This window comes from Nematolebias whitei, chromosome 14, assembly GCF_014905685.2.
Source record: "Nematolebias whitei isolate Nwh7 chromosome 14, NemWhi1, whole genome shotgun sequence".
NCBI classification, from domain to species: Eukaryota; Metazoa; Chordata; class Actinopteri; order Cyprinodontiformes; family Rivulidae; genus Nematolebias; species Nematolebias whitei.
This window is the reverse complement of record NC_056511.1, coordinates 30,534,707-30,560,383: the sequence shown is the minus strand read 5'-3', so window position 1 is coordinate 30,560,383 and position 25,677 is coordinate 30,534,707. Positions and strand designations below refer to the sequence as shown.

At 39.9% G+C, this 25,677-nt stretch overlaps 1 protein-coding gene across 1 annotated transcript in view; it reads left to right on the top strand.

Annotated features, from left to right (window-relative positions):
- The window catches only part of specc1 (sperm antigen with calponin homology and coiled-coil domains 1), a 314,251-nt gene that overhangs the window by 16,510 nt on the left and 272,064 nt on the right, over positions 1-25,677 (top strand). Inside the window, exons 2-3 of the mRNA XM_037687657.1 lie at positions 20,682-20,845; positions 20,982-21,117. Coding sequence (XP_037543585.1) covers positions 20,690-20,845; positions 20,982-21,117 — 292 coding nt within the window. The 5' untranslated portion in view covers positions 20,682-20,689. The remainder of the gene's footprint in view (positions 1-20,681; positions 20,846-20,981; positions 21,118-25,677) is intronic.

The following is a 25,677-nucleotide window of genomic DNA, read 5'->3' as shown; positions in this document are numbered from 1 at the left end:
GTGAGCATAGCACTTATTGAGTACATCTGGTAATGAGGGATCCCTTGGGCATTGTGCATTCCTGACGTTGTACTTCATAATGCACTTGATGCTCTTTCACATGTGCCAGGGATTGTTGATGATGAAGTGACCCTGAATTTTCTGGGTGTATGTGGCTTTGGCTCTTGCAATGCCTGCAGTCTATCTTTTATTTGCCTCTCAGAGTGCTGATGCCTCACCTGTCCTGAACACATCGTTTCTAGCTTTCAGCAGAGCCCTCACCTCAGCATTCAGCCAGGGTTTCTGATTCGGATAACAGGTTACTGTCCTGGTTGTGATGACATCATCAGCACACTTGGAGATAAAGCCAAGAACAGAGGCGGTTTATTTCTCCAGGTCCACCTTTCCCTCATATGTAGCTGCCTCTCTGAAGACCTGCCAATCTGTGCACTGATGACAGTCCTGGAGCACAGTGTCTGCATCCTTGAGCCACAAAGTGACTGGCATCTTTGTTGGCCTAATCCGTCTCATCAGCGGACAATATGCTGGCGCCAGCAGGATTGAGATGTGGTTGGAGAGGCCAAGATGGAGGCGAGGAAGAGCTCTGTATGCACCACGGATGTTAGTGTACATATAGTCCAGAGTGTTGTCTCCTCGCATAGGAAAAGTGACATGCTGGTAAAAACTGGGCAGAGTGTCCATCAGTTTCACATGGCTAAAGTCCCCCGTAACCACGTAAAACACCTCTGGGTGCTTTATCTGCAGTGAGCTAATGGTGTCATACAGCTCCTTTGATGCTTCATTAGTATTGGCACTTGACAGGATGTAAACGATGGTGACGAACACTGCAGTAAACTCCCGTGGCAGATAAAACGGCCGACATTTCACAGTCATAAGCTCTATTGCCTCAGAGCAGTAGCTTTTTACCAGTCTACAGTTCGTACACCAATCTTCATTCACGAACATACAGAGTCCTCCCCCTGTGTTTTACCCAACCAATGGTTATGGTCCGCTCAGAATAAATGAAGGCCGTTGATCTGGAAAGCTGAGTCTGGCATGTTGTTGTTAAGCCAGGTTTCCTTTAGGCAAAGAACAGCACAGTTCTTCATCTCTGTAGAAACACTCATCCTCAGATGTAATAAGTCCATTTTGTTATTTAGTGAGTGGACATTGTCCAGAAAGAGAGTAGAAATCAGTGGCCTTCTAGCCTTTAGCTGGGCAAACACGCCCTCCTGCTTCCCCCTCTTCTGTTTCTGGGCACATCGTTTCCTCTTGATAGTAAAGCCCCCAGTATACTCCCACGTACGTCCATACGCAGAGGTACGCACGTACGTACGCGGAGGTACGAGCGTACCCCGCAGGGCATGTCCGTGCAAAGCTTAATTTTTACGACCGCATACGCGGTGTCGCACAATAAACTGCCCAGCGACAGACTGTTTTGTATGTGACACCAATGTATTAAATTCCCCTTCTTCATCCCTGATCTGGCCTTTTCTTTTTTTCTTTTTTCCCAAGAGGCAGTGATCTCTTCCTCCTCTGTTGATGCCATGACTGAAATGGTGAGAAATGAAGGAATTTGTCACAAGCGAATTAAACTCGGGTCCAGCGTGGCTGTGGGAGTGTCTGGAGATTTCCTGGTGGGCTGGTTTGATGTGTGGGCTGCAGAGCCAGCGCTCTGTTTTTTTGTTTTTTGTTTTAGATCTTTTTATTAACAACATATAAACACAGAACACCGCTGCGGCTGCGGCTGAGGCTGCCAGTGCTCGTTTCTTTTTCTTTTTTTCTGACCTGTCAATCAATCCAGTAGGCGTGTCAGCAAATGACCAATCAGTGACCTCAATTTGTCCCGAAGGTAAACGCCTCTTGTCTGTGAAGCTGCTCTGCAGCTGCTCAGGGTGTACACTCGAGTACGAAGTCTGAACCCTCTGCGTACAGTACACGCGTACGTACGCATGAACGGACGTACGCGGGAGTATACTGGGTGCTTTACTCCTCGCATTTCGCTGCGCCATTCCATTGTCCTCAGGAGCCGCTGTCTGCTGAGTACAGATTTCAGCCTCAGTGATGTATTAATAACTGAACTGTCTCTGATGGCCATCAGTTCGGTTGAGCTGTAATTGAGCCATGAATTTAGTACTGAACTAGTGCCTAAAACAGCCTCATAGGAATTAAAATAATTAAAATAAAGCTTAATCCCGCGAGCATGAGAAGCCGCTGCACTTCTGTGCGTCGCCATAGCAACAGTCACTAATATTTAGTGATAACAGTCACTAAATATTATTCATGTGCTCACTCTGCAAAGTGAATAATGCTGAGAATCAGTCAAAGTACATTAAATATGTGTAGTTTCCTTAGTCTAAAGATTGTTTAGAACCATGTTGATGATAATTTAAGTTCAGGTCTCTCTTGTAAATGAGTCCCTGAGGCTCATTGGGATTAACCTGTGTAAATTAAGGTTGAATGAATTTGGTTTAAATTGATATTGTGGTCGTAAAATACATTTCTACTGATCCATAGCAGTTTTACAAGAATTTAAAGCACTAAATAAATATGTCAACAAATAGAATCCAATAAATAAATTCACTAAATCAAACAAACATATTCTTCAGGCACATTGATTTATTGTGGAGCCTGTCCTTCTTTGTTTTTCTAACATTGGGACCCTTGACACCCCCCCCCCCCCCCAAAACCCCTTGGGGATTTCTGCCCAAGTTTTTGTTCTGTGGGAGTAAACCAGACTACCCAAAAAAATAAAAATAAAATACACATGCACAGAGAGAACATGCAAACTCCACCCAGAAGGAACTCAGGCCAGGATTCGATCTGGTCTGGGAACCTTCTCGCTGAAAGGCAACAGCTCTACCAACTGATCCATCGTGCCAACCTATAGCATCTACATCAACAACTGGTTAACTTTTGGAGTCAACTTAACTGAAGATGTCCGCCACAGCCAACTGACCATAGAAAACATTAAAATGGCAATAACTTGGTCAGTTTTACAGTTTTGAGCTAAAATTAGATCTGGTAGTAGCTAAGGGTTAATTACAACACAAATTTCATACATGCAATCGTGGATAATGGTATTTTCAAAATGTTATTTTGAGTAAAACTGCTATAACTGTCATTTTTCAACATAAGATGATCTATAAAACTCTGGCATGATATATATTTTTTATTATGTAACTATTATCTGTGAGGACTGGTGGCTTCAAAAGGGATTTACAAGAAATGTTTTAAACCTGGTTTTATAATTGCAATCTTGATGAATAGTTACCCCCACCCCTCCTTTTTTGGGGCTCATTAGCTGAAATGTGACCTGTAATATTATACATGTGAGTTAAAAAGGGGAAGCATGAATTTCTGCATTTGTAATCTTAACTTGTGCACAGAACGTTTGAACTAGAGCAACAAAAAATATATAGAAAATCACATTTCCTCTTTTGAATATGAGCCTCCACTTCTCCCAAAGGAAGTTCTTACTTTAAAAGTTAAAGAACCCATGCTGCTCATACCCAAAATCTAACCCCCCAAATACTGATCTATGTTCACACCAAAGGAAATCATCTGCTCAGCATATTGTTCACAAGCTGTTTTCTTTTAATCTTAAACTAAAATATGCTGTTTTAAGCAATAATTCTCATCTAGCTGCTTTTTCCCCACTAATAAATTGAGTATATTTGACCTTTTTCTGGTCAGTATGTAAACATTTGAAAAGCTTTATTGGTTTTAGTATGCTTGGTAACATCTGATACTATGCATATAAGTTGCTGCTGACCACAGAAAATTATATATTTGCTGTACTTTGTAGGAAACTTTGCTGCAGCTACCCCAATTGTATTTTGCATCCTGTTTCGTACTAGTTTCACATCCCTCGAGACTAATGGAGGAACACAGAGGGAGAACAGAGACCTCCTCACAGCATGAGACACAAACTAGTCCTGCACTCTTCCTGTTACACTTTAGCTGAGACCTTGGCTTTTCACACACCACTTTACTACATCCAGGTGTTGTACAGATGCTTCAAAGCTAAAATGAAGGGGCCTCATGAAAAGAAGACTGATGATCTGAGTAAACTTTCTACGGGGATTCAAGAGCTAATTTGACAGATAACACCTCCAACAGCATTGTTGTAAATGACACACCTTCATATCAACAAAGTTCTCTCAGGACAGGAGCTTCTGTCAGGACTGCACAAAGAAACCTGACAGGCTTTAAAGGGATGATTTGAAGATTTCTAAGTTTGGTTCTGTGAAAAGGTTATGAACAATATCTTACCTGTTGTAGAAAACCTGTTGTATCTCTTTGAACAGCCTCAGTTTGGAGAAAAAGCTTGTTTTATAGGACTGAGGAGCTATCAGCTAAGACAGAACACCACCAATGTCAACGTAGACATTTGCTGTCTTAAAGCATCTTCAAATACCAAAATGTAATAAATGCTATTGTAGATGTTAATGTTTGAAGATTAGAGTTATTATGGGCACCAGTGACCCTGAAAGGAAGAAACGGGGATGGATGGATGAATGGAAGGATTGTGATTTGCTCATCAGTACCTTCTTAGGACCTACTTTCATATTAAAACTTGTATTTTATAAGCTGTTCAGTTTGTGGTGCTACAAAGACATTCAGCAAATAAAAAGAATCAGTTTGTGTCTTTCTCATGTCCTATGTACTTTAAAATCCACCAGTTTGAATGAATAAGTCACAAATGTTGTATCTTTAAGGTCTGCTATTTCCTTTTAGTTTTTGTAATCATGGAAAAACTTATTTTTAGACATGCACACCAGCTGAATCACCATCACTGCATATTATTTTATATTTGTTGTGTCTGTGCGGAAAAACTGACTCAGGGCTCCTTCCTGTTTGCAGAGGGAGGGAGAAGGAAGTGTGTAAGAGGCAAACAGCACTGTTTGAATTTCATCATGCCTGTTGTCGTGTATCACATGGTTCCATGTCCTTTCATTATTTATTAATGCTTGGGCACATCAGTGTTCTGCTACTTCCTGCTTTCTAATGCAGTGCCTTTTTAAATTGTTTTTCTGACACAGCTCATGAACATTGACTGAATGCATGTTGACTCTGTGAGAGGTTATTCAGGTTTAAAATCTTTTTATCTTCTCAATTCATGTGGTGGCCTTTTGAATGGGTCCAGTTGGGCAGGATATTGTACATGCAGCGAGTTACTGGCCTCTTATTGTGGTTCGTTGTAAAACAGGGAGTGAATAAGATGCTTCTTTATTTCCTTAGACATCCTCTTGCATATCTGACACACTGGTTGGTATTTTTGTTCAAGCAGTATGAACACATTTAAACAAAGATAATTATTAAAGTTTCTGCTGGGGATGGCTTTACTTCCCTGGTTCAACTATGGGGCAGACCTCTGGTCATGAAAAGATTTTAGAAAAATAACCCCCCATAACGTCTACAAATGTGTCAAAAGGATTTTATTTTCTCCTTGAAAATAATTCTTGCAATAACGTTAGACTAAAATATTATATTACAGATATTTATGGTTTCAGGCAGTGAGGCCTATTTACTTGAGTAAGGGAGTCTCATAAGTATTACAAAGAAAACATTGTCTTAACATTTTGTGCAAATAAAATGTTATGGTGAATCCTAATCAGTGATGCTGTAAATTTATTTTTGTTTATCTAAATCAGTGCTTCCCCATGTTTTTATTTCAGAACCCACCTTTTTGTGCCAACAGAAAATCAGCCCTTGTTCTTTTTTTGTCATTCTTCTACTTTTTTCAGCTTTTCCTTCTTCAGTGTCTCCACAGTGAGTCATCCTTCTCCATCTCTGTCCTCTTCATCCTCTCTCCTCACTCCAACTACCTCCATGTCCTCTCTAACTGCATCCATATATCTCCTCTTTGTCTTTTTTTCTGGCAGCTGCATTTCTAACATCCTTCTACCAATATACCCACTGTCCCTCCTCTGGACATGTCCAAACCATCTCAGTCTGGTCTCTCTAACTTTATCTTCCAGTTGTTCAACCTGTGCTGTACCTCTGATGATCTCATTCCTAATCTTATCCATCCTTGTCACTCCTATGGAGAACCTCAACATCTTAATTTCTGCCACCTCCTGTTCTGTCTCCTGTCTTTTTGTCCATGTCTTTGTCTCCAGATCTTACAACATAGCTGGTCTCACCACTGTCTTGTAAACTTTTCCTTTGACCTTTGCTGACACCCTTTTGTCACAAATCACTCCTGAAACTTTTCTCCATCCACTCCATCCTGCCTGGACTCTCTTCTTCACCTCTTTACCACACTCATGTTCCTGGACAGTGGACCCCAAGTACTTGAAGTCCTGCACCTTTGTGACCTCTGCCCCTTTTAGCCTCAATGTTCCACCAGCCTTCTTCTCATTCACACACATGTACTCTGTCTTACTACGGCTGACTTTCATTCCTCTTCTTTCAAGTGCATACCTCCACCTCTCCAAGTTCTCTTCCACCTGTTCCCTGTTCTCACCACAGATCACATAATCTGCAAACATCATAGTCCACGAGATTCCTGCCTGACCTTATCTGTTAGTTGGTCCATCACCAGAGTAAACAAGAAGAGGCTCAGAGCTGATCCTCGATGCACTCCCACCTCCACCTTGAAGCTATCCGTCACTCCTGCAGCACATCTCACCACTGTCCTGCTGTCCTCATACATGTCCTGTACCAGTCTAACATACTTCTCTGCCACTCCAGATTATGCAATACCACACCTCCTCCCTTGGCACCCTCTCAGATGCTTTTTCTAAATCCACAAAGACACATGGAGTTCTTTTTGACCTGCTTAGATCTACTCCGATCACCACTCTCTCCTCCCTGAGAAAACTCTATATCACTTCATCCAGATCCTTCCAAAATTTCTCTTTCCTCCATATCACATTCAACCTGTTGAGCACAACCACAGACAACATTTAGCATCAGACCTTCTACTTTCGATACTGTTGACCACAGTATCCTCATCTCTCAGCTTGAACACTGGGTTGGGATTACAGGTGCTGCATTAGACTGGTTCCGTTCATACCTCTCTGACAGGAGTTTTTGTGTGAAGGTGGGTAAAAATCTATCCACTTCAATGCCTCTTTCCTGCGGTGTCCCGCAGGGCTCGATTCTTGGACCCCTTCTATTTTCACTCTATCTGCTTCCGCTGGGGTCGATCCTAAGAAAACACGGTATTCCATTCCATTGCTACGCCGATGACTGTCAGATCTACCTGCCACTGAAACCAGCCAGTGCTTGTTCAGTCCACCCTCTCCTCAAATGTCTGGACGACATTAAGACATGGATGGCTTCAAAGTTTCTAAGTTTTAACGACCAGAAGACTGAAGTCATGGTCTTTAGCCCTAGCTCAGCTGCCGCCTCTTATCCTGTGAACCTGGACTCCCTTCAGCCTTATCTGAAGCACTCTGTTAAAAACCTTGGAGTGGTTTTTGACTCGGATTTTAAGTTCGACAAACAGATCAGTTCGGTTCTGCAGAGAAGCTTCTTCCAACTGCGGCAGGTAGCTAAGCTCAAGCCAGTGCTGTCTAGACCCGACCTTGAGACACTAGTCCATGCATTCATCACAACCCGCCTGGACTATTGTAATTCACTGTATGCTGGGGTCAGCCAGGCCTCTATCTCACGGCTACAGCTCGTCCAGAATGCTGCAGCTCGGCTCTTAACCGGTACACCGAGGTATGAGCATATCACACCAGTTCTGTCCTCCCTACACTGGCTTCCTGTGAGAACTAGGATTGATTTCAAAATTCTCCTACTGACCTATAAGTGCCTAAATGGCCTCGCACCCATCTACCTCTCTGAGCTACTGGAACCATATGTTCCCTCTCGGGCTCTGAGATCATCCAATCAGCTGCTTTTGGTTGTTCCAAAAACACGACTGAAGCTCCGAGGAGATCGGGCGTTTTCAGTCATGGGTCCCAAACTGTGGAACAACCTACCCCCCAACATTAGGCATGCCACCTCCCTTCCTGTGTTCAAATCCCTGCTAAAAACATATCTGTTCTCTCTGGCGTTTCATACTGTGTGAGTTGATTTAGTATATCTTGTTCCATGTCTTCATTTTAATGCTGTTGTTTTAATTTTTTAAGGTATATTCTTACTGCTTTTTATTTCTCAGTGTTACCCTTAGTTTTAAGCACTTTGATAACAGTCTATCTGTTTTAAATTGTGCTCTATAAATAAATATGACTTGACTTGACTTGACTTCTACCTTCAGACACATGACACTATTTTCACCTCTACTACATTCTTTGCAAACTCCTCCTTCAGGACCACCCCTACTCCATTTCTCTTTCTATCCACATCATGGTAACAGTTTAAACTCTTCTCCAATGCTGCGAGCCTGGCTGCCCTTCCACTTGTGGACACATAAAACATCTACCTTCCTTCTCTGCATCATGTCGGCCAGCTCTCCATCTTTGCCAGTCATTGTCCCCACATTTAGAGTTGCAACCCTCAGTTCCTACATTCTTGACTTTCCTCTTTTCCCTCTGTCTCCTGACACGTTTCCCTCCTCATGGTCTTCGACTGTTTTTGTCATTGTTTTCCTGAATTTTTATTTTAAGTTTCACTCTGACATCCAGCATTTCCATGAGTGAGTTCATCATAGATGAAGTATTGAATGTGATGGAATAAGTGTGTCAGATTGGTGCATAAAGATGCATTCACAGTCTCCAGACCTTGAAATCTCACAAGTAGTTCTACATTTGACATTTTCTAAGTCTGTACTCCAGTTACTGTATGCAATTTCATTCAAGATGCTGCCTCTGCAAGTTGGTTTCATTTAAGTAATGTTTGTAAAAAAAAAAAAACAACAACATTATAATAAAAAATGCATGCATGTATGATTTTAGCAGATCCCTGTTAAACAAAACCAGTGTTTTTGTGGTGTTTGTGTTTACAGTCCCAGGAAAAAAATGCATTTAAATAAGCTGCGATCACTGTAGTGGTGTCCTCATTCATCACAGTCAGTAAGGTTTAAAGCAAATGATGTATCTTAAATCATGGCAGCAGGGTGTGAAGTTGTATATGAGGCCTAAAAAACAATCTGTAGTTGACTCGCTGCAGCACAATTTTAAGAAGGCAGTTTCTTGCCTTTTATAGGGGTGCGGTCAGATCAAGTTCCTCTGTTAACCACTTGCCACAAACTGAACCCTGTTTAATTCCAGCCCAGAGTGCAGTACACTCTCAACCCACATGCTCTACATCCTTGGCATGTTGTGGGATCGAAATGAAACCAGTAAGAGAGAACACAAAGTCCGACTGCCAAACAGTCCACAAATGATCCACCCTCATATTACAGTGTTTCAGAGACACAGATGGGCTTTGTCAGTATTTGTAGCCGCTGTTTCTGCCCACACAACCCAGACTTAATTTGGTAATGATGAAATTATGATTGTCAAAAATTGTCTGTATCTAACAATTTCCCAAAATGTGAAAACTGCGACAGTCAGAGAAGTAAATACAACTTTTATTGACACATCTGATGTAGAAATTCTATAGATATTTAGTTTTCCCTATAAACTACTCATATGACCCCACGTTACATAATACATGAAGCTGTTTTTTTTAATGAGAAAAGTGATTAAAGGTTTGTGATGACTCTTATAAAACCATTCTTACTCAGTTGTTGTTCTGTTGCACATGATGCTGCTCCTTTCTCCTTCCCTTTTTGCTGATCATCACATGTGAGGGAAACTGGAAACACTGAGAGGTCAAGAAGAAAACATGCCCACGGCACAGAAGTCTTCACTCTCTTCCTTTTTTGTATGAAAGAGAGTGGAGGTTACACACACACGCACACACACATGCACACTCTGCCTGCCTGCTGTTCTTCCTTATTCTGCCTGCAGTGTGGAGGCTGACAGACGTTTCTCCTGTCTCTACATTTTCACTTTGTAGATCAACAACAAATCTTTTCAGCAGTTGTGCTGCAGAGAACTCAAACAGGATAAAGAGTCAGAAACGTGAGTGAACTGCAACGCTGTCTTTCTGATCTGTTCAGAAACACTTCTTCCTGTGTTAAGATCTCGATGATCTTGGCATGTGTTGACATATTTTGAGTAATTGCTGTTTAATTTTTATACATTCAGTACATTTATGGATTCAGCTCTGGTAAATTGTAATATAAAAGTCCAAGATGTAACTGAAGTCTATTTCTGCAGTAAAAACAAAAAGTGTTGGAGAACAGACAAATATTTCTGCTTGGTTTCTTACATTTTTTTAACTTGCACACTGCGCTTGTTTTCCATAAAGGAAATGAGGGCTGGGTCAAACTTTGCACAACTTTACTCACTGAAGGTTTTACAGCAGTGGCTTACCAAAGAAACCTCTGCTTGCATGTATGTTATAATTACTTTTAATGATATGTTTTATTAAGCTTTTTAAATGATGCTGCTATAACCATAGCACTGTGCAAAACTTTCAGAGAGGTGTAAAAAATGCTGGAAATTATGCATATACAGTTTTTATTAATTAAATATAAAAAGGGATGAATGAAAGAGAAATCTAAATTAGATCAATATTTTGTTTAAACTTGTTTAGTTTTCTAAACAACAGGGTTTCTTCTGAGTACACTTGCACAATTTTAAGGAACTTTGCAGATATGTTGTTCCAAACATCTTGAAGAGCTTTTCTGGATTTTGTTGGCCCATTTTTTTTTTTTCAAACAGTAGTTTTATTTAATCTTAGATATACCGTACTAAGACATTAAGGCCAGGTATTTGTGCAGGCCATGCAATCACTTCCACTTGTTATTTTTTTTAAGCTGACAATGCTTCTTAATGGCATTGCATGTTTGGGTTGTTGTTTTAAGTTAGTCAGATGATTATTGATGATAATAACGAGATGGGTAAGAAAATGGTTGTTTTTCAGCTTTTTGGACAGAATTAATTCTGTCTAAATTCCCAACTCCATCTGCAATAATGCAACCCTATAATGAGCAAACTGCCTTCTGGTTTTTATTTTATTTTATTCATTTATTTTTGGCTGCTCCATTCTTCAGGGGTGCAGAGACTTGATTAAAATATTTGAGAATGTTTTACACTTCCAGGTCCTGTATCAAGTGTTTGTTGAATTTTCTTTTCTATTATTTACTTTCTATTTGTTTACCCTTGCATATAGTCACTTAGTTTTGACCTTAGTGTTGTAGTGCTCGAGACCGGTCTCAAGACCACTTTTTGATGGTCTTGGTCTTGTCTCGGACTCGACTGCATTTGGTCTCGGTCTTGTCTCAGTCTTGGACATTGAGGACTCGGGATTTTATTTCAAGACCAGTCAAGACCACAACTGTGGAAATATCACTAAATTGCCAGAATATTGTCCAGTTTATTTGTTAACATCTTTGTTTTTATTTGATGTGAAACACACTGGTTCAATTCCAAGAGATAATGTGACTCATTGCTAAATTCATGTTTTTGTTACTGCTGACACGCCCACCCCCTTCACACGGTTCTGTACCAACAGAACAATACAGACAACAGAACGTAATGTTGCAAGTAAGCTGGTATGGTCCAGTACTACGTACCACTAAAAGATTCTGCACTAATACCCAGTACCTGGAAGAGAGGGGAGCAGCTGTCTGCTGTAAAGCCTCATTCAGAACCAGTCACGGCTGCACTTTGGGTCAGAATAGATTCTGTAGCAATAATCAGTCTAAAACACGACTTAATCAGTTAATAAATATATATTTTTTTCTCATTTCAAATTGTTTCTGAACTGTTTGTGCTTCTGGAGACTCAATTCTCTACTGTGGTGAAGTTAGTTTAACGTTGGACGTTGGACATTCGAGCTTCGTGGCTTCAGCGGTGCGTTCCTCTCGTTCGATCCGAAGCAGGCAGTCTGATTTCAGTCAGCTGAGCTCAGTCTGCCCCTCCTCCGAAACATAATGGTTCACTTAGGGACCATCAACAAATTACAGAACCAAACACTCTTCAGAAACAAAAATTTATATCTTTTACATGATTTGACCCCGGGCAGCGCGGTGGCACAACTGGTAGAGCGGCTGCCTCTCAGCAAGCAGGTCCCTGGTTCAAATCCAGGTCTGGGGGCCTTTCTGGGTGGAGTTTGCATGTTCTCTCCGTGCATGCATGGATTTTCTCTGGGTACTCCGGTTTCCTCCCACAGACCAAAAACATGCAAACTGCTGATTGGTAACTCTAAATTGTCCCTAGGTGTGAGTAAGAGAGTGAATGGTTGTTTGTCTTGCTTGTCTCTATGTGTCTCTGTGATGGACTTGCGACCTGTCCAGGGTGTACCCCGCCCCTCGCACAGTGATTGTCGGACATGGGCACCGGCGAACCCCGTGATCCAAAATGGAAGAAGCAGGTAAAAGATAATGGATGGATGGAGGATTTGACCCACTGACACAAAACTAATGTTAAACTACTCTAATAGACCTGACACACAAGACACCATCATTTATTTCTCATTTCAAAGCATTTTATAATTAGTTATTGAGCAAAAACCATGATTTTTGAACAAGTAAATCATGTAAAATTAGAAAATGCTTTAAAATGAGAAATAAATGAGGATGCCTCATCTGTCAGTTCTAGTAGAGTAGTTTAACATAAGTTTTGTGTCAGTGGGTCACATGACATGAAAAGTGCAAAGACCACTGAATGTCTGATTTCTTTATGTAGCTTTGGAAATGTATAAAAGCTGATACATTCATTCAAAAACAAAGTTGTAGTATGTAACTTTTATGAAAAATATGTTTATAAAAGTTACTTTTTTTTTTTTTTTTTACATATTTGTTAAAACTGTGACAACTGTGTACAGTATAAAGCAGATAATCTGTGAAAAGACTGAGCTCCAAGACTCGAGGTCTTGGTCTTGCCTCGATCTCGGGTTAGGTGGTATTAACTACAACACTGGTATGTAAATCGATTTTTGCCTTGGGACATAATAGAAAAAAAGATCTATAAAAGTATTACAGGAAAAAGCATCCAGTCGTGCTATAAGGCCTTCGCCTAATTGAATACCACAGCAGGAAAGCAGCAAGTTTTGCTGTCAGTGTTTTTTTTTGTGTTTTTTTTTAGAGCTGCAGTTTCCTCCTTTAATCAAACTTGTTATATGTTCTATAAACGTAACATGAACAGGATGTTTATCATGCATAAAGAGCTCCAAGTGATGGATGTATGCATTTTACTGCTGCATATGCTCACCAAAGTGGTGTTAGAAGTGTGCACTGGCCTCCCAGCAGGGCCACAGCTCTTAAATTTAAAGTTAGAGTTGTTATGAGGCTGAACTTTATTTCCTGGTATTTGTGATTGTGAAGAGCTGTGTTGACAAAGATGCATGTTTTTATCAATTATGGTGTACAGGCACAATACTTTTTGCCTCTTAACAGTTAAATAACAGTGGGTGTGTGTATAATGTGAATACACGCTTTGTCATTCCTGTTTTTGCTTGGCTGTACTGTAGGTTGTGACCACAGGCCCAGTCAGATCCTATGGAGAAGTACTGGTACAGTGGTGCTTGAAAGTTTGTGAAACCTTTATAATTTCCTGAAGTAAAACATCAGATTTTCACATAAGTACTAAAAGTAGATAAAGAGAACCCAATTAATCAAATGAGACAAAATATTATACTTGGCCATTTATTTATTGAGGAAAATGATTCAGTATTACATATTTAAAGTGCTGTATGAATGGGTAAATGAGGCACAGATTGTAGTATAAAGGGCTTTGATTATCTTGAAATAAAATAGGCGATATATAAGTACAGTCCATTTACCATTTGTGAGTGGTAAAAGTATGTGAACCTTTGCTTTCATCATTGTTCCATCAATGATGGCAAGCCATTCTGGTCCAGATGCAGAAACACATGTCCAAACTATGATACTACCACCACCGTGTTTCACAGATGGGATAAGGTTCTTATGCAGGAATGCAGCGTTTATCCAAACAAACACTTTTCCTTTAAACCAAAAACAGATCTCTAGCAGGTTTCTCTTGTAAATGAGTTCTCATGACTCAATGAGACTAACCTGTATAAATAAATTTTGAATGGAAATAAAAATGGTGTATTTTGGTCTCATCTGTCCACAAAATATTCTTTCAACAGTCTTCTGGATGGTCCACATGATCTTTATCAAACTGCAAACGAGCAGCCATGTTCTTTTCAGAGAGCAGTGGCTTTCTCCTGAACATCAACATTAATGTAAGAGAGACCTTCTGTTGTTAGAAGTTACTCTGGGCTCCTTTGTGACCTCACTGACTATTCCACACCTTGTTCTTGAAGTGATCTTTGTTGGTCCACCACTCCTGGGGAGGGTAACAATGCTCTTGAATTTCCTCCATTTGTGCACAACCTGTGCGACTGTGGATTGGTGGAGTCCAAACTCTTTACAGATGTTTTGTAACATTTTCCAGCTTGATGAACATCAACAACTCTTTTTCTGAGCTCCTCAGAAATCTCCTTTGTTCCTGCCATGATCCATTTCCACAAACATGTTGTGAAGAGCAGACTTTGATAGATCCTGTTCTTTAAATCAAACAGGGTGTCCACTCACACCTGATCATCATCACATTGATTGAAAACACCTGACTCTAATTTCTCCTTCAAATTAACTGTCTCATTTGTCTAACTGGGTACTCTTTGTCTACTTTTAGGACTTGTGTGAAAATCTGATTATGTTTTAGGTCATATTTATGCAGAAATATAGAAAATTATAAAGAGTTCACAAACTTTCAACAAACTTTCAAGCATCATTGTATTGTAAATATGAACTGGACAATTTTTTTTTCAAAATTATTGCATTCTCCATCCATAAATTTGGTCAAATTAGTTATCCATTCCCCAGAAAACTTGAAACTGTGATTTTACTGTTTTATTAGATCAACCTTTTTATATAGGATTTGTTGAATTATTTACTTATCTTTTTTTGTTTTTTGTTTAAAAGTACACTGTTCTTTGCAGTTCAGATGGTTTTCATCAAGGCCTGCGTTGATAAACTGCTGTCAGTTGTTCTTGACTCATGCTGCCTTCTTCTCGTCTCTTCTCTGCACTACAGCAGCAGAAGTCTGAAAATGTAAAAATCTCTTTTTAAAGCTTTGCCATAAACTGAACATTCAGTTACCTAATTATGGAAGCAACATTATTAAGATTGATGGCTTCCTTTAAGTTATTACAGAAACACAAATTATGTTTAATTTTCTAACATTGTCTAGTATAATTTAATTTTACATGTGTGTTTTGGTCCGATTGTACAAAGTGTACTAGTCTGTCATATTTGTGAGCTGAATTGCTCACATTTCTTTTTTATCTTGTTCAGCCCTGCAGTCTGTCTTTCAAAGACATTCAAGTTTCACATCTAGGTCACTTGAAGAGAAAAATGGGACAAAAATTCTGGCTCCTGAGAATCAGTTCTCTGCAGTGCAATATGGCGAGGTCGTATGTGCAGAACGCAGCGCCACAGTGGCCAAAGAAGGTTAAATCAAAGTTATTAGAAGGTTGATGCTTTCAGACTTTTATAGCTCTTTATTTTAATTGTTGTTTAAAAACAGTATAGAATAACTAAAACCGGTAGATCATGAGTTTCACCCCGTTCCTGTTTTTCTGTCCCTGTTGAGACCGGAGCAGGTTGACAGGCAGGCCATGATCTGGGCCACTTCTCTGTAAACTGATCTGAGAAGTGATGTTGGGCTCCTGGGCTGAGCAGGAGTTGGTCACAGGATATCGCCCTGAGAGCTCTTCAATGTTGTGATGAGCTGCAAAGGAAACACGCTCTCTTTCGTGCACAAAAAGAGCAAACACTTTAGAAGAGTCTAATCAACTTTTTATATCACAAACCTGTCCTAAAAATGTGGCCGTGTGAAATACGCTACAGTATTTTATGAATCTGAATTTTCTTCTTCTTGTGTGAATAGATTAGTGCCTACAGTCCTGCTGCATTTTTCCCAGTTTTTTTGTTCACTACAATATAATCACATTTGACCAGCATCTATTTATCTCATTCCTTCAGCACAAAGCTCTAACTTCATGAGCCGTTTGTCCTTCATGACTGTCTCGGATTAAATGTTTCTTCTGTTTGCATTAAATAAGTGTTATCCTCATTAACAGTCCAGTGTCCCTCAGAGGCACAGGGATCAGGTTGCCTAAACCCTGATCAATAACTTCTCCTGGCCTTTGGGCCCCACAGAGCTCCAGACGCTTGTGGTTGAGTGCACTCCAGCCTCCTTCTGTTTCCTTTTGCTGCTTTTTGTCCAGTTGAGTGCTTTTCCCTGTGGACATAAAATGCAACCTTTAATGTTCACACTCACCACATCCTGTCTGAGCTGGAAAAATAAATCCATCACTCTGCTGCTTTTTTTGGACCATCATGACTTCAGCCATTTGCATTTCTTCAACTATAAGCAGACATAATGTTGGTTTGTAACACGAGGCTGAGGTTCACGAGGTAAATGGCATTTTGTTCTTACTGGTCCCTCTAGCAGGAAGTTGCTTGGCGGTGTTTCTTCTCACAGTGGCTCCTTGTGTAATTTTAAACAACAAAAATACCATCAAGCAATGCTTAGAAAGTGTAGTTTTCAATTCAGTCCAATATTATTTTATTGTCCTTCACATTCCATGAAATGGAGAATCGTCTCTGACATCTGGCTCATACACACAACACAGAGCAAAACATGCAGTCAAACCTTTAAATAGCATTGATACCGCCATCATCCATCCATCTTTAACAGCTTCTTCCTTTTCGAGTCACGAGGGTCACTGGTGCCCATGTCCATCCATCACTGTGTGAGAGGTAGGCCTGTCATGATAAACAATAAATCAGTTAATCACATGATAAATGAAAATTATTGACCTCATTTTCATTTATTGGCTTTATCGTTTCTTCATGTCTCTCTCTTTCTACTGGACACTGGATGACAAAAGGTTCAACTCCGGTGCTCTTCACTGACCCATCCCTTTCTCTTTTCTCTTTAAAATCTGTTTTAACCGTCCAAAATTGCGTTTTTTGGATTGTTAAAAGCAGCTAGCTGAGAAGCTAAGCTAACAGGCTGACCTCTGGAAAAAACCTCCATCTTGTCGAAGCTCCAAAATTCACGGTTGAAACCCGTGCCTTCGTGTAAAATTTTCTCTTTAAAAAGAAGCTGAGAACTTGTTTACTTATTTTTTAAATTTTTATTAAAAGCTTTGTTTAAAAATGTTATGCAAAAGGACTTGCACACCGAGCGTCCGCCATTTTGAGAACCGGAAAACAGAAATGAGAGACAGCCCATGTCACGTCAAAGCACCTCCCTCCCATTTCTCTTAAATAGGCACACTGCTTGCTCCCTCACTATCCATCCTTCGGTTGAAACAGTCTTATACTGCCATCCAGTGGTCAAAACAAGGTACTACACACAAAACAAATTAACCAACATTTCTTCTTAAATTTGACAGTAATTACTAATTATTGTCAAATTTCAAACAATATTATCATTTATCGCAATAATTTCTGAGACAATCGCCCAGCAAAATTTGTTATCGTGTAGATGAACAGATGCAGAGATATATTCATCAATTAAAACGGATTCCTCATTTTTCTGGACTGAATAAAACGTGCATTGAATTTAATGAAATGCAAACGTGAGACGTCATTTATCTTTGACCCATCAAAATGAATGCGGTCATTTATTTACAGAATCAAAGTTTAACATCAAACATTTACATTAATTTGGCAAAATATGAAAATAACAACATAATCAATCAATCAGGAAAACCATACGGCCATGATTTTCCGTTGAATCACCACAGACATTTCTGAAAACTGTACAATTATGATCAATTATCCACACGGCGGTGGATGAGCACTTTACACAGACATTTCTAAATTATCTGGAAGGATTTCTACTTGAGAGAAAAATTTAAAGATGGGAAGAAAGTTTAAAGGGAGTAAAAGATGGTATGTGAGGGGAAGTGTTCACCAGAACCGACACTCTCCATCAGAACCCAGCCTTCCTCGGTACGCTTCGGTAGGAAACTTGACTCATTACCTTTCTGAAGATTAATCAGCAGATATGGAGGTCCAGTTGACGCTACCTGTCCAGCGTCTCCATAGGATGGCTGTGACTCGTCCGAAGTAGTGACGAGATTCCGTCCGACACCAGCTCACATCAGCAATAGCAATAATCCAACTCGGAGGAGCCTTATCATGCTGGACTTCTGTTCTCCCAAACAACTTCTCAGCGCAGAACCGAACTGCTCAGAAGCTTCACCGAACTGAACTTCTCCGCGCAGAACTGAACTGAGAGAACTAGGAAGTACCGGCATTTTAAAGAGCTCTATTTCCGGTATATTTGAGCGTCCCTTATTGGGTAATATCAACCAGACAGGGGTGTGTTTTGTGATGTCAGAGGTTACTAGAAGTCAGAAAAAACAAGAATTGTTATGGAACAGGTTAGACTGTTCTCAGAGACAGAGAGAGTTTTGTTTTGGCGAGTTTTAGAAACAGGTGCCAGCTCCCCTGTTGACGTCTGAGAGGATGTAAACAAGACACATGTCTGCTTCGACTCCTGACCCTGGAAAACGCACACTTGCTCATTCAAAGACAGAAATCAGAAAATGCATAAAAATCTGTAACAGACCTTAACATGAATTCTAACTCTGCATAAGCATTCAAAATCATTACACTGTTTCACAGTTAATAAAATTGATTAGTTCACTGCAACATCTAAAATGGTTTGAACTAAGACACTTTGATTATCAACATTTGTAAAATAGTAATGATAATAAAAAGAGAGTGTTCTTTCACTTGATTATCAAGAAAGAGAGTCTCAGGATGGGTGAACCTGTATTTCTGGATTCAAATCAATGAAATGACAGTTTCTGTCCCACAAGGTTCTTAAGGTCAAGGGTTTTGACCTTAGGCTTAGTCTTGACATCAGGTTAAGTTCACTACAATCGTGACCTAGCGAGAGGTGGGGGACACAGTGGCGATTCTACACCAGTTTTACTAAGGGGGCCTGGCTGGGGCCAAAGGTTTTGTCAGAGGCACATTCAATTTATTATTAATTTATTATTTCAATGTATTTATTAATTGCATTTTTATTGTAATCAGTACATTCTTTCATTGTATTCTAAAGCGCTATGTATTCTAAAACTGCAAATTAGCTGAAGCTAGATGTCTTATATGAATCTCTGTATTTGTCCCTTTTAAATAAACATTAACAAATGTTTTGTTGTCAACATTACAAACCTGTTGGTCCAGCGCATGTGGATGTACATATATTCTCTGTGTGTCTCACACTCTGCTTGTATCTCAATCTCAGCTTCCTCACTCTCAGGATCTTCATCTGTCTCTCTTTCCATCTCTGTGCCCTCTCTCTGAACTTCTCCCAAGTCCTCTGGATCACTCTCTGTGGCGCTCTTAACTTGCTTCTCTTCTCTCTTCTATCACCAACAACTGGCTCTGTCTCAATGTCTGCCCCATTTTTATTTGTCTGTCTTGTGCAGAAATAGGACGAAATGTCCTTTTTTCCTCTTCATTTTGCTCTATACACAACATGCAATGGAGAGGAATACACAGCAACAGCAGTTTAAATAACATTTAATGTAGGACAGGCTGCTATTATAATTCATAAAGTTAGCCAACAACAAGAAGTCTTACCTTGTAACAATACAATATTGTTTGTTGTGATAATTGTGGATAGTAACGTTGCGCTCGTCTTTTTCACTATCAACTGGCCGCTGTTTACAGTGATGCAACGCACTAAAGGATCCTACTACAATGTTGTTCCACGCGCACTTGTTCCACCTTTTGCGATTGCATCGGTGCAATATCAAAATATTAATAATTTCTGTATAATCTTCATTAGGAGGGGGGGGGGGGGCACAGGCAGGTCCAGACTCAGTGTTACGGGGGCACTGACCCCTGTTGGACCCACCACACAACTGCCACGGGGGGGGGGGAGACACCCTGGACAGGTCTCAGTTCATCACAGGGACACATGGAGACAAACAAGACAAACAGCCATTCACTTTCTCACTCACACCTAGAGACAATTTAGAGTTACCAATCAGACTAACATGCATGTTTTTGGTCTGTGGGAGGAAACTGGAGTACCCGGAGAAAACTCACGCATGCATAGAGAGAACCTGAAAACAAACAACGTCTCAGCAGATGAATTGTTTTCTCACAAACCTCAAGAAGAAGTGCCATCTTTTCTTTCATTTTATATTTTGTGTAATTGTGCTGTTCATGAAGCAAGGTATCATTTTTAAACGAGCAATTTTTTTCTTTAAATTGTTTTTTTAATTTTTCTCTAAAATATTTGAGGCACACACATTTTTTTTTTCTAGGATGGCTTTGGAGTCGAGAAAAAAATGGACCCATTTTGTTGTCTTAATATTTTGAATTCATGTAAAATTGTTAATTGAGTAGATTAAGATGCCATTTTTTCCACTCTCCTGATTTAAAGTGACAGTTTACTACATCACTGCGTCACATGTTGTCAGTGTTTGGTAGGATTAGTATTTTATTGAATGCTGTGTGTTTGGTTTTTGTCAAGTGGTGATGCTTTTGTCATATTGCATCTTTGGACCTAACAGCTCTGAGGACCTTTATATAAACTGTGAAAAGGGTCCTGCAGCCCAAAAAGCACACAAAGACAGCTTGACTTCTCTGTGTGACTATCCTGAGCTCTTGTTTGCCATCTGCAGGCACATCAATGCTTTAAGTTTTATATATTTTTTACAACAAATTCTCTTTTTTTTAGGTGTAGCCATGCTTAAACCAGGCTCCACTAAGCTGGGGCTGCCTAAAGCAGGACTCCAGGAGCGGGTAAGGCATTCTTCCCTGGCTTCGCCTCCTTCGGCCTCTACAATAATGAAGACCTCGAGATCCTCCAACACGTTGGCCTTAGACCAGCGACTCAGCAAGGTATGTTGATACCACATCAGACTCAAACATTAGATGATATGTCGATAATATATAAACAGTGAATTTGCAAGAGTTCTTTAGATTTGAAATAAGATCCCGTCAGATCTTATGGAACTAAAAGCAGATGTGTTTGTAGCTGAAAAGAGCCAGCAGTGATGATGCTTTGACAAAGCCCACACTGGGAGCTGCTGCTGCAGGCTCCAGGATGAGGAAGACGGTCACTACTGGAGGGATTTCAGATCTAGCAGAGGCCCGTCCTCGCAGCCTGTCAGGTAGGAAACTACAGTCTGTTGTTGAGAAGCATGTGCAGCCACTAGATGGTGACAGTGCACCATGTTGAAGCTCCCAGGTGCTGGAAATAAATTAAAAATGCATTTTTGCATGTGTACAGGACAGTAAAATCAAAAATCAGTAAAATAAACTTAGTTGCATCAGACACTGTTACATGCAGAAGCCTCCAATTCAATATTAATTATCTACTTAGTATGAACCATAGTCTGATGAATATTTTTTATTATTATTGGAGCATTGCTTGCAGACAAAATCACTGTTTATTGTTAGAAACCTAGCATTTGTTGAAGAATTGCCTACCGCCCGCCATCTTTTGTGCCAAAGTTTCAAACTAAGATCATCTTGTGTTGAGAAATGACTGAGTTGTAGCAGTTTTTGTCAAATCTTAAGCGTTTCGTGCGAGCTTTGTGAATGACTCTCTGCTACCACAAATCTATATTTAGCTCAGTACTTGTTGACTGAGTTATAGCCATTCATGTGTTGCCTAAGGCTGATTCTGTTATCTATTCCATGGTTTATGACAATTCTCTGACAGAGTTACTTCAAAATTTGGTGGCAACATGTTAAACAAAGATCTTGCGTTACCTGTGAGCGTTTACAGTCTGTGTTTGTATGACTCTCAGCTACTACTACACCACATTTCAGGTCAGTCTCTGTAAAACTGACTGAGGTGAAGCATTTCTTGTTTATTCCACAGCCAGAAGTTGTGGCCCTTTTGAAAAGGGTTGACTCCAAAATGTACTTAATTATGGAGGTACATCTACTGAATACCTTCTGGAAGTGCCAAGGACATTTGTCCACTGGTTCATGAAATATTTTGCTAACAGAAATGCACAAGGCCTCACGCTCAGACAACACAGGCACAATGCCCAGCTCCAAAAAGCTAAACGTGACAACGAGATCAAGAAACAGAATCAGCTTTCTGAATCAAACATGATGTGGAACAATCATGATGTACTTCCCCCTAAGACACAATGGTACATGCTCTATTCAACCGCTGCTCAACTGCCTGGCTGACATCAGGGACTGGATGGCTTTAAATTTCTTAAGTTTCAATGAAAAGAAGTCTGAAGTCATGTTGTTCCCTCCCAACGACACAATCACAAACCACTACATCGACCTTTCCGCTCTAACCCTGTCAGAAAAACAAAGAGTCACTAATCTGGGCGTGATAATGGACCCTTCCCTGAAACTTAACAATCACGTAAACATGATTGTTAAATCATGCTTCTTCCAACTGAGGCGGCTGTCTAAACTGAAGCCCATATTGTCCAAAAAGAACCTGGAGACAGTAATACATGCATTCATTACATCTAGGCTTGATTACTGCAACTCACTCCTTTTTGGTATCAGTCAGACCTCCATTGCACGACTACAACTGGTCCAGAATGCAGCAGCCCGATTTTTAACCAGTACAGGCAAAAGAGAGCACATTACACCAGTTTTGGCCTCACTGCACTGGTTACCGGTTCACTTTCGAATCCAGTTCAAAATACTCTTGTATGTCTACAAATCACTGAACAGTGTCGCCCCCACCTATCTCTCTGATTTGCTACAACCGTATGTCCCACCACGCTCCCTGAGGTCAGCGGACCAGTTGCTCCTCACAGTTCCAGGAACTCGTCTTAAGCGCAGAGGTGACAGAGCCTTCTCTGTAGCAGGACCAAGACTCTGGAACGAGTTACCTCTGCTTGTCAGACAGGCCCCCTCCCTCTCGGTTTTCAAGTCCCGTTTAAAAACTCACTACTATTCAATAGCTTTCAACACAAGATGATCTGTGTTTTGATCCTGTATGCTCCACACTGGTTTGTCGTCATTATCTGCATCGTTTTTTGTCTATATTCTGATTTACCTCATTTTGTATTTTGCTTTGTGTGTTACCTGCTGTTTTGTCTGTACAGCACTTTGGTTGGCTTTGTAGCTGTTTTAAGTGCTTTATAAATAAAGTGGTATGGTATGGAAGCTGAAGTACAGAGTTAAAACATGTGAAAGAAGCTTTAACATTTATAGACAACCTCTAATAAAACAAACAAAACAGTTTGATGGCTGCATAAATGTTTTTACACTCAAGTATTACCAATATTTATGTGTACTTATCAAAGGAATAGTACTTCTACTTTTACATTTCCTTCATAAATGATGCAGAAAGCTCAACTGTTATCAATTAAATGCTGAGTTTAAAGAAGAAGGAAATCCTTTTCTCTTGGAGCAAGAGGATGAGCTCCCAAACACAAACTGCTGCACTTATAGATAGTAAGAAGCACCAACATATTAAGCTGATACCAAAATTCACATCATACAGTATGAAGGGTAAACAAGGCCGTTGATAATGGCTTGTATTTGTTTTCAGTAGGTACTAAAACAGGAACATGCCTGCACTGGTTTTTGCCATGAACTTAGCAGATGTTTAAATATTGAGTTATATATTGTATATCGTGATTTATCTTAAAAAATATTGAGATATTAATTTTGGTCCATATCGCCCAGCCCTACTCACACATAAGGATCATTATATAATGAAGTATCACACATACATACATGTTTCCCCTGACAAAAGCATAAGCAGTATTCAGAACACACAACCTACAGATGTGGAGGTTTGTGGTCCGTTTCCACAGTTACTGTCCACATCTGTAGGTTGTGTGTTCTGAATGCTGCTTATGCTTTTGTCAGGGGAAACATGTATGTATGTGTGATACTTCATTATATAATGATCCTTATCTGTGAGTAAGGCTGGGCGATATGGAGCAAAATTAATATCTCAATATTTTTAAGATAAATCGTGATATACGATATATATCTCGATATTCAAACATCTGCTAAGTTCATGGCAAAAACCAGTGCAGACATGGTCCTGTTTTTAGTATTTTACATCACTTTACAATGTAGCTGTTTTTGTTTTGTTTTTTAATATCATTTTCTTCCATTTATTTTTTCATTTTATATGCTTTCTTTTATGATTGTGTACTATTGTCATCATTTTTGTTAAAAACAGGTCTCTCTTGTAAAGGAGTCCTCAAGGCTCAATGAGACTAACCTGTTTAAATAAAGGTTGAATGAAAAATAAAAAGTAATGTTCTTGTTGTGCACAGCTTATTTTCAGAGATTCCTTCGTTGGGCAGATATGTGTTTGTTTATGGCAGCTGATCACCTCTGTGTAAAGATGCTCTGGTGTTTTTCTTCTTCAAAGGACCCCTGCAGTGAAGTGAACATAATTGAATTTTGCATTTGCATGACAAAAGATTCTGGAGAAACTCAGAAATTGTAGCCAAGTTGGGCTTTGGGTTCTTTCAGACAAAATTAAACCATGAAAAGCTTTAACTCTAAACAGCCAACATTTGATTTTCACACCCAAAGAGAAGGACAATATTCCCACTTTGATAAATAACACTCACATTGAAAAAAAGAACCCTGGATATCCTGATGCATGCTCAATAATCCAGGTAGAAAATCTAAAAAAGTTAAGTCTGGTCCTCTGGACATTCAAAAAACAAAACAAGCAAAACAAAAAGAAGTAGAAATGTTTTGTCTTTCATCCGAAAGACTTCTTCAGTCTTCAGACTGTGTTAGTGTTGTTGGAGTTTGGTCTAAAGATCTCCTCTGATGCCCCCCCCCCCCCCCCCCGCCCTCACAGCAGACCCCGTTAATGAGTCAAACTGTTGTTTTTGCTGACTGTTGTTTCGATTCCATTTGGAAACGACCATGCTGTCAGACAACGGGTTAAACCCCCAGCTTCACACTGATGGCTTATTCAAAATGTTTTATCAATAATTCAGAGAAGCTTTCAGTCAGGGAGGAGTCCCCGTGGAGCATGCAAGGAGAGGGGACTAAAAGAACAAACATTTCCCTGTTCTGCTACAAGAACTGGGCCTGGTGGGAATGACTGCAGGACACAACTGGATAAATGTGTTCTTGACTGAAGGAGCTTTTGATCACCTTTGATCAATTAGAGCTTTTACTCTGATTATTGATGTCTTTGAACTGAGCAAAGTGATCATTCATTGATCTCTCTGATCCATTTAACCAGCTGAAATAAATATTTTCATTTATTGCACAAGAAGTCACAGTAGCTCATATTCAGATTGTTCTGCTTAAACATGTAGACAATCGACAAGAAATTAATTAAAGCCTAGCATATCTTGAAAAGAGGCATTTCCTTTCGTGGCAGTTTAAGATCATTTCATGACAAAAAATTGATATACAGTAGTCCCTCGCTACTTCACGGTTTGTTTATTGCGGACTCGCTCTATCGCAGTTTTTCAAAATAAGATTGGACATGACACACTGGCTGATTGATGAATGAGCGGCATGATTGGCATGGATTTTTATTTAAAATAAATTATTTTGAATTATTTAGCGCCTGCTGCACCTCTGTGCAGCCCACACTGCAGGATAACTACCCTTCTGCAGCTGAACAGATGTTCTCCGTGCAGAGCGGAGAAGTGGGCGTGGCCGAGAGCGCTTGTAGGTGGCAAAGAGCAGAGGAGGCAGGAAGCTGAAATCATGACATTCTGTGCTCTTTTAGAGCTTTAGAGTTTAGA